Here is a 9,494-nt window from a genome sequence, read left to right on the forward strand (position 1 = left end):
GAACCGGCTTTGGACCGTAGCTTCTGCGAAGTCATGTGGGGTGAAGACACCTTTGGCTTGTAGAATCCTATGTCCTCTCTTTACCAACAATGGTATTGCTCCGGGGGGCCAAGGCCCTGCCTCTCTCCCAAGGTCTTTGGGGATCAGACCCTCTGAGTGTAGACAGACTGCTCCCTCTCACAACACCGTCCAGGGGACACAGACTCGCAGTGGCTCTCAGAGATCACAGAGGCCACACCACTCAGAACGAGGACAACCACCCTTGGCATGAACGGGACCCTCAAGGGCATGATCCCGAGGATACAAATGCACCTTATTCTGGTCCTTAGTCTTTACTCCCCTGTTGACAACACTCCAGCTGTCCACGGGAACCGCAAGCAGCACCGTGTCCCCAGTAGTGACAGGGCCTCACAAGGATGGCATATTCTCTGTCCCCTCCACACAGATGAGGACACTGGGACGTGGATGCGGGGGAACTCCCCATCACTTAGTCAATCAGGGCACAGCCAGGACTTAGAATCTGGGCCCGAGGTCTTCCTGCTTTGCCTCACCCCTACCTCCACCCCTGCTGGTGTGTAACAGGAGCTCCCTTTCAGGCTCTGGAGCACCTGGTTTCGGGTGGGTAGACTGCACTTGGGGCCCTTGGGGATGGTCCCTGAGAGTCACGGGGGGAGGGGCTTTGCCATGGGGTTCCAGACTCTGCAGGTGGTTGCTTGGGGGTAGAGGGGGGTAGGCAGGGCCAGCTGCTTCTGACATCAGGGATGAGAGACGGGGAACTTCTATCCCATTTCTTCAGTGTTGTGTGGACACTGCTCTCGGGGTCCCAACCGTCCATCTGGACCTCCGAAAACCCTCAGCTCCTTATTTCCAAAGGACTTTTCACGCATGATACCTTTTCATCCCTGAGTATGCATGGCAGGGGTAAATGTCTATACTTACAGCAGACAGTGGGGAAACTGAGTCAGGGAGGCACAGAGCCATTTAATGGAGCCCACACGGGGCCCATGACACAGGAAAGAGGTGTCACTGGAATCCAGCTCATTGTGTGAGATCACTGTCCTCCCCAGGGTGGGTGCAAGTGGGAGGAGGCACCTACCACCCGGCTCCAGCCTCTATTGTGCGGGTCTGCCTCCTTCTAGTCATCCCTAGCAACGCTCAATGGGCTTGTCGCCATGACGCCAGCCTGCGACCTGCACAGGGAAACAGGGAGGAGAAGGCGAACGGGGGACCCCTGAGGCAGGGACTACTGTGGAGCAGAGAAACATCAGCATTTGGGGACCATGAGAACTCGTCAAGCTCACCCCCCACCTAATACAGAGAAACTGAGGCCCAAAGAGGAGAAAGAACTGCCCAAAGTTGAGATAAGCTGTCAGAGGCCAGGCCAGAATTTGAACCGGCTTTGGACCGTAGCTTCTGCGAAGTCATGTGGGGTGAAGACACCTTTGGCTTGTAGAATCCTATGTCCTCTCTTTACCAACAATGGTATTGCTCCGGGGGGCCAAGGCCCTGCCTCTCTCCCAAGGTCTTTGGGGATCAGACCCTCTGAGTGTAGACAGACTGCTCCCTCTCACAACACCGTCCAGGGGACACAGACTCGCAGTGGCTCTCAGAGATCACAGAGGCCACACCACTCAGAACGAGGACAACCACCCTTGGCATGAACGGGACCCTCAAGGGCATGATCCCGAGGATACAAATGCACCTTATTCTGGTCCTTAGTCTTTACTCCCCTGTTGACAACACTCCAGCTGTCCACGGGAACCGCAAGCAGCACCGTGTCCCCAGTAGTGACAGGGCCTCACAAGGATGGCATATTCTCTGTCCCCTCCACACAGATGAGGACACTGGGACGTGGATGCGGGGGAACTCCCCATCACTTAGTCAATCAGGGCACAGCCAGGACTTAGAATCTGGGCCCGAGGTCTTCCTGCTTTGCCTCACCCCTACCTCCACCCCTGCTGGTGTGTAACAGGAGCTCCCTTTCAGGCTCTGGAGCACCTGGTTTCGGGTGGGTAGACTGCACTTGGGGCCCTTGGGGATGGTCCCTGAGAGTCACGGGGGGAGGGGCTTTGCCATGGGGTTCCAGACTCTGCAGGTGGTTGCTTGGGGGTAGAGGGGGGTAGGCAGGAAAAGGTGCTACAGCTCTGACTTTACTGAGTAGGAGGGAGGAGAGGGGAAGGGCAAGGTTAAAGTTCTCAGCCAGCCTGGATTTCGATTTCCAAGGTACAGCCTGAAAATCAAGCAATGTCCCACCAGAATATTCTGTTCCTGTACCATGGGGCTATGGATAAGCAGCTGGGAGCATTACTACCAGCAGACTTGAGGCCCGGGGCCTGGACTGGCATTCAAAACCTCCATGACCCTGTTCCCTCTACCCACATCTCCTCTCCATCTGTTCCCACTCTCCCTTCCAGCTGGCACATCACTGGCCCAATTTTTCAAGGCCCTATCCAACATTTCTTCTGTGAAGTCTTCCCAGCTTACTTTCCCCCCCTTTTGGAATCAACCTCCTCCCATGTGCTCCTACAATCTTGACTGTGCTATTTCACTGAAGAGCAAATATCAGAAAGTTATTTTCAAGAATGGCTCTCTCTCTCTCAGGGCCCCTGGGTGGCTCAGTCGGTTAAGCATCTGACTCTTGATTTCAGCTCAGGTCATGATCTCAGGGGTTGTGAGATCGAGCCCCGCATTGGGCTCCACTCTGGGTGTGGAGCCTGCTCGGGATTGTCTCTCTCCCTCCGCCTTCCACCCACGAGTGTGCTCTCTCTCTAAATAAATAGTCTTTTTTTTTTTTTTAAGTCTCTCTCTCTTTCCCTCTAGAACAGGAGCCCCGGGAAGGCTCAGGTCTTTCGCATGTTTGAAGAGCTTGTTTCTCGTAAGAAGAAGGCAATACTCTCACGAACCCAATAATAGGTAAAAGTCTGAGCAGGATAAGGACGAGTAAGCAGCTGGAGGTTTCCTGGGAAGAGAGGGAGGGAGGTCAGGAGTGGTTGCACCTTTGGTCCTCTCTGAGATGAAGGGTCCTCAGGCAGGGGGACAGCTGACACTCCACCGTCACGCTGCTCCCGCCTAGGCCTAGGCATGCAGAGGTGGAAAAATGCTAGAGCAAGGGCCAAGAGCTCTTGCAGCCAGCAGAGGCCAGTCAGTGCCCTGGCTCTCTGTGGGACCCTGGGCAAGTGTCTCTTCCTTTCTGGGCCAGTCATTTTCCACTCCTAATTAGCAGGGAAGGGGAGGGCTGCCCTCGAACAGAAGCCCCAGCCACTGGGATGCTCCGGAATGTCTGGCTGGCCAGAGGGGTATCCACTCTGCTCTCTCTTTCTTCCCTCCTCCTCCTCCTCCTCTTTGCCAAACCCGCAGCAATGGCCAGGCATGTCCCACTTGCCCTCTCCCCCAGCACGAAAACCAGTCTCACACAGGCTGAACTTGCCGCCCTGGTCAGGGTGTGAACAGGTCTCACTGGGGACTGAGAATATAGACCTGAGTTTCTACGTTCACAGCGTCTACTTCCTCAACCCAGAGGGGAGGTTCTGTTTGGAACCCTCCCTGCGGCTCATACCCTCATACGACACAAATGTAACGTCTCCACTGCTCCAAGACCTTCAAGAACCGCTCCCACCTCCTCCAGGAAGCTTTCCAGGAATGCTCCGGTACCCACCAAGCCCCTCTTTCCAATCTCTGACTGTTGGTTTGTGTGATTCTGGTCTTAAAGCAGCCGGGGGCTCCCTGAGGGCAGGGCTCAGCCCTTCTTATCACCGTGTCCCCTCAGGGCTCAAGAGGGGACTTCTACACAAGCAGCTGACCCAATGGGAAGATGCCACTGGCTGGAGGCCACTCCATTTATGTGTCTCCAACACAGGCCATGCTTCAGCATGTCTCTAGAGTGGGGCTCTGGGAAGTAGGGGCCCCCAGGCCTCCCCATGGGGTTCGGTCAGGTGGGGTGTCTTTTTTCCTCTTGTCCGGACAGATGCCTCAGTCAGTACACAGTTGCCAACAGGACATGGTGCGAGCCTGAGAGCAAGAGACTGAAGCTGAGCTGCGCTGGGTTTAGCAATTCGCAGCGGGCAAATGAACCCTGTGCAGGAGGGGGCAGCCCCCCCCCTTGCAGCCATGAGGGCCCCGGGAACAGGCAGGAGGAGGTGCTGGAGCAGGGAGGATAAAATGAGGGGTGGGAGGAGGGAGAGACAAGGACTGAGGGAGAAGGGAGGGGAGGGGTGGAGAGGGGAAGGGAGAAATGGAGGGAGGAAGAGAGCTGGAGAGGGAGGAAGAGGGAGGGGAGGAGGGAGAGAGAAAGTGGCAGAGTTAGAAAACAAGAGAGAACTGGAAAGCAGAGACATACACATAGAAAGAAATAGAAAATACATCCAAAGACAAAGACGGAGCCACGCATAGAGAGAAACACAGACGGAGACAGAGACAGAGAAATGCACAGACATGCACACACGGACATGGGCTCAGAGTCCACACAAGATAGAGGAAGGTGGCAGGAAGTGGATTGCCTACTTTGGGCTCATCCATTTCCTTTCTCCTTGCAGACAGGGAGACTGAGGCCCAGGAAGGGGATCAGACTTGCTCCAGCTGCTACCGTGTAAAGACATTATGCTAGAGTTTGAACGTGCATCCCTTCTGGGCTCGGAGAAACCTGGGGGCAGGCAGAGGCCACCTTCTGCCCCAGAACTGAAATGCCACGTCCTCACCTTCCAGGGCCCCCGTGTCCCCAGAGCCCCCTACATTCTCCCACCCCATCAGATGCACCTGCCCCCACGGGATTAGTGAGCTGGGGGTCCACAAAAAGGTGACAGGGAGAAAGGCTCCCGGCAGCCACTGCAGACACTTCAGCACTTTGGGAGGCTGGTGGCAGCAGGGCTGTGGCCCAGCCGGTGGCCAGGTCTCACTCAGGGAGAGTGAAGTTCCCTCATTGGGCCAGCTCTGCCCTGAGCTCTTGGCTGGGGACCCCAGATCTGGTCCTGCAGCCCACTCGGTGATTCTACAAGCTCCTTGATATCCTTTCAACTAATCCCTTCTCTGCTGAAGCCAGCGCAATCGGTCTCTGAGAGGTGGCAGAGCTCGAGCTGGAATCCTTACTCTGTTACAAGCAGTGTGACTTTCAGAAAGTCAGTTAACTTCTTTGTGCCTCCATTTCCCCATATGTAATATGAGGATAATACTTCATCTCCATTAAACTTTCCGTGTAAAGAATAAGTTAACACAGGTCAAATGACAACCCAGGTGCATGGAACCTGGGCCACAGCAGTATGGGTGGTGGGGAGAGCCCTGGAGGGAACTTGGATACACAGACATTTAACTTGCTCCTGCAGGGACTAGCCTGGATGGCCATGGACAAGTCCCATCCCTTCCCTTGGCTGTGCTGCATGTGAACATAGTCTCTGGGTGAGAAATATCAAGGCTCTGAGCGGGCGTCCCCAACTGCCCCCTGTAGCCATCAGCTAACCACACATTCAAGAATGCCTTGTCTCTAGCAGGGGGCGCTCTCCTGGGCTTTCCCCTTCCAGCCGACTGCGTTCTGATGGACATCTGCACTCGGATGTCCCTCCAGCTCCTTAGGGACAACATACCTCTGCCTATGCTCAGCATTTTCCTGGTGTCATCCCTGACTCCTCCCATGTCCCAGTCCCACCCCAGTCCTGTACATCCCGAGTGCCCCAGGTCTCCTGCATCTGTCCCCTCCTCCGCTCCCACAGCCCACATTTGACTTGGGCCAGATGCAGTAGCCTCCTGACCCCTCCTCTTGTCTCCAGAGGCTCTGTGCCCCAAAGCTGAGCTCCTCTGCCCCAGGCTCCCTCCCACCCTGGCGGCAAAGCCTGCTGCAATGCCCTGCATCATCTCACCAACAACCAGCCTTCTGCTCTGGTCTGTTGCTTTCTCCTCCTTCCTATGCTCTGTACGACACTCACCAGTCCCGAGGCACAAAGCCTGGTTCCATCTCCTCCAGTGTACCTGTTCCACTTGCACCTGCTAAAATCCCACCTGTCCCCAGAAGTCCAGCTCTGGGGCTAAGCCCTCCCCAGTCCTCCAGGGTGGAGGCATGAGTCCCTCTTCTGTCCCTCTAAACGCTCCCCAAGAACTGTCTATTTTTGGAGGCAGTATTGCCCTGTGGTTAAGAGTGAGGGCTGTGGATTCCTCTGCCTGCACTGGTGCCTAGGAGTGGATTATAACTTTGAAAAATCACTTCATGTCTCCGAGCCTCAGTTTTCCTGTCTGCAATATGGGCATAAAAGCGGTACATAGCTCAGGGGGCATTCAGGAGGTGGGGATGAGTGGGATCACATGTGCAAAGCTCTCTCCGTGGTAGCTGGCACCTGGAAAATGATCCACACCTGTTAGCTTTGTGGAAGATTCTCTGTGCTCAGCTGAGTGGAAGTAAGTTCAAGTGGACTCATGACTAAGCTGCTATCTTACACCGGGAATGCCCGCCTTCTGAAGAATGAGGCTTCAGCGGAGGGTTGGCTGCGGCATAGACAAACTGGGCAGGAAGAGGAGCCAGACCCTTCTTCCTCTTCCCCAAGGCTTCTCATCAGAGCTGTTTTCCTCCCTGCATCCTTTGTAAAGGTAGGATCCCACTGAAAAGGCAAACGGGGCAAGAGGAAGCAGCAGCCAGGAGGCAGGGCAGGGGGGGATTCAATCACCGCGTTTCCACGGCCAGCAGCTCCTCTGCTCTTCCCACCTCGGCTGGCTGCACTGGCTAATGGCCATGCTCCCAGCACCCCATGCTCCTGTTTCCCAGCAGCTGTAGTGTAGCCCGCACTTTGGTCCAAATGAAGAAAATTGCTCATTAGATCCCGGGAGCTAATTGGTACTACATTTGCCAACCTCAGTGGCGCCCTGACCTTTCCTCAGCCTCTCACTTGATGTGACAGCAGTGGTCTGGTATGCGCTCCAGCACCTCCTTTGGGAAATCTCCCCTGTCTCGCCTGTCCCCTTTCCCCCGTCCTACAGCCTCCTTGCTCTCCTCCATCAGGACATTTATCACTCTGTATTTCTTTCATCTGTTGCAATCATGAGCCCGTCCTACAGCCTCCTTGCTCTCCTCCATCAGGGCATTTATCACTCTGTATTTCTTTCATCTGTTGCAATCATGAGCGAGGGCCTCAACGACAGTGCGGTGGCTGGTACCTAGTAGCTGATTAATAAACTGATTGAAGAAATACTGTGCTCAGCTCTGAAGAAGAGACCCAGGCCCTACCCCTGGGGAGCTCCAGGCTGGTGGGGAGAACAGGAGACAGCCCAGGCCGAGGGAGGAAGCAGAGCAGAGCTCCCTTAGGTCCACGGCTATGGGGTTGAGAGGCCTCATCACCTCACTTGGTCCTTTGTCCCCAGTCCCAGTCCAACCTAGAGACCGTAGGGTCCTGTGATCCAGCTTGTAGGACCCTAGAAGTACAGTTTTATAATCTTGGGACTGGAAAGGAGCATGAAAGTCATGCTTCTGCTTGCACACCTCCTGGGTCAGGGACCTCACTTCCACCCAGGGAGGTTTGCTTTAATCATGGATGGGAAGCATGTCCTCAGATAACGCAGGAATCTTCCTCAGTGGCTCCCCTATCTCTACCACCTGCTTCCATTAGGAGCACCTCTGCTGCTGGACTCCTCAGCGCCTGGCTCCTCCCCGGGCCCGCCAGAGAGAGCCCTTGGCTGGTGCAGACAAGCGAGTGCGGTTAGCATCAGAGGCGGGCACAGCTGTCTCGCTCTCTAACCATCTCTCTCAGAGAAGGCCTCAGCCCCTGAGAGCTTGGACAGGTGTGTGTGTGTGTGTGCACGCGCGTGTGCATGCATACACCTGTGCGTGTGTGAGGTGATGGGGAGCTGTGCTGCTGTTCAGACACAGACATGCAGAGAGAGGTTGCTACGATGTTTCCAGGACCAGGGGCTTCAGATAAGCAGCCCCACCCCCCTGAGGGTCTCAGGAGGACCTCTCTCCGCTGGTGGGGTGGGGCTGGAGATGTGGGTGGCCGGTCAAGGTGAGCCAGTGATTTCTGTGTCCCATAGCCTTACAAGACACTCCCACTTGGTAGCCCACAGACCTTCCACAGAGCATAGACCCTCCCCCAGCCCCACACCCAGAGCCTGTGCTGAATTACCCCACCAGCTGCTTCTGCTGCTGCCCTCCCCAGAGTGTCAAGCCAGCCAGTGATTTGCCAGGAGGAAGAACGGCACAGGCTGTTCTCCCTGGGAGATGGGGGGTGGTCCTGATTCAGACACCACGCATTACCTGGGCAGTAGGAGTAACGCTGCCCAGGAGCCCTGACTCACAGCCCAGAGGGCCAGGCTGGGACATCCAGGTAGGGAATAGGTGCCACCCACACACTCTGGCCCAGAAGAGTCTATTCTCTGCATGCCCCCCCCAACTCGAGTGCTCACCCCATCTTTCCTATCTTTCCTGCCTCCTGCCCTCCTTCCGCTCTGGTAGAAAGAGTCTGATCACCGCACTCACCCCGGGGTTTGGGAACCGAGCGTATGCGGAGCGCCTCCCCCCACCCCCCATGCCGGTAGCATTGGTTAAACAAAGAGGGGGAACTTCAGGCACCCAGAGTCTATAACGTGTGAGAGAGATCTGCCCTTAAAAGGGAGCATTTCCTTTTTCCCTTTCTGGGCTCTGGGCAAATAACCGTCTTACTGAGGTCTGAAGCTACAGTAGGGTAAGGGACAGAAGGAGCGCCTCCAATATTGTAAGGGGTCCTTGACGCCAGCGGTGTGACGCCGCCGCGGCCCTCAGCGGGTCTCCGACGCCGGGTCCGGAGCCGTCCCGGCTCCCTAAACCGCTCTTCCCGGCGTCGGGCGCAGAGCCCGCGGCGGAGGATGGGGGGCACTCACGGGTCGTGTTGTACTTGACGCCGTTGAAGTACTCAGGACACGGCCTCTCCACCAGGGCTCCGGCCGCGCTCCGGGGCCAGCACGTCCCGATCTGGTCCAAGGTCGTGTTGCAGTAGGAGTAGGGACCTGGAGCCCGGAGACATCGGAGAGGGGCTCAGCCGGGTACCCGGGGAGCGCCCGGCGCTCGGAGCGCGGGGCCTGGGGCGCACTCGGCACGCCGGGGAAGGAGCCCGCGCCGCCCGCGCCGCTCGCCTCCGCCTACCCTCGGGGTCCGGGGGCAGCCCCCAGCCGTCCAAGAGCAGCTCTTCGACCAGCGCCAGGCTGCAGTTGGCCTCCAGCAGGCCGTAGAGCAGCGCCGTGTCCATCGCGCCCGGCAGCCGCGCGCCGAGAGGGAGTGTGAGTGCGCGCCCGGCGTGGCTGCGAGGCACTGGGTGCCAGAGTGAGCTGTCCGGAGAGCGCGGGGCCCGGCCCCGTCCCGTCCAGCCCCGACCCGCTGGGCAGCCTCGCGGGGTGGCACAGGACCGCCCGGGGCTGCCAAGTCGGGACCCCGGCGGAGAGAAGCTGCGGTGCGCGGCGAGCCGCGGAGCGCGGCGAGCCGCGGGTCCACCGGCTCGGTCGCGGCCAATGGCAGCGCCAGGGGGCGGGGCCGGGTGGCTCCTGTCGGCGGG

At 57.4% G+C, this 9,494-nt stretch overlaps 1 protein-coding gene across 1 annotated transcript in view; it reads right to left on the reverse strand.

Moving 5' to 3' along the window:
* CRHR2 (corticotropin releasing hormone receptor 2) overlaps positions 1-9,265 on the reverse strand; it is a 30,511-nt gene extending 21,246 nt beyond the window's left edge. The window contains 2 exon segments of the mRNA XM_019799685.2: positions 8,827-8,952; positions 9,089-9,265. Coding sequence (XP_019655244.1) covers positions 8,827-8,952; positions 9,089-9,191 — 229 coding nt within the window. The 5' untranslated portion in view covers positions 9,192-9,265.
* Between the last annotated feature and the right edge of the window lie 229 nt (positions 9,266-9,494).

This window comes from Ailuropoda melanoleuca, chromosome 1 (assembly GCF_002007445.2).
Source record: "Ailuropoda melanoleuca isolate Jingjing chromosome 1, ASM200744v2, whole genome shotgun sequence".
In the NCBI taxonomy this organism is placed as follows: domain Eukaryota; kingdom Metazoa; phylum Chordata; class Mammalia; order Carnivora; family Ursidae; genus Ailuropoda; species Ailuropoda melanoleuca.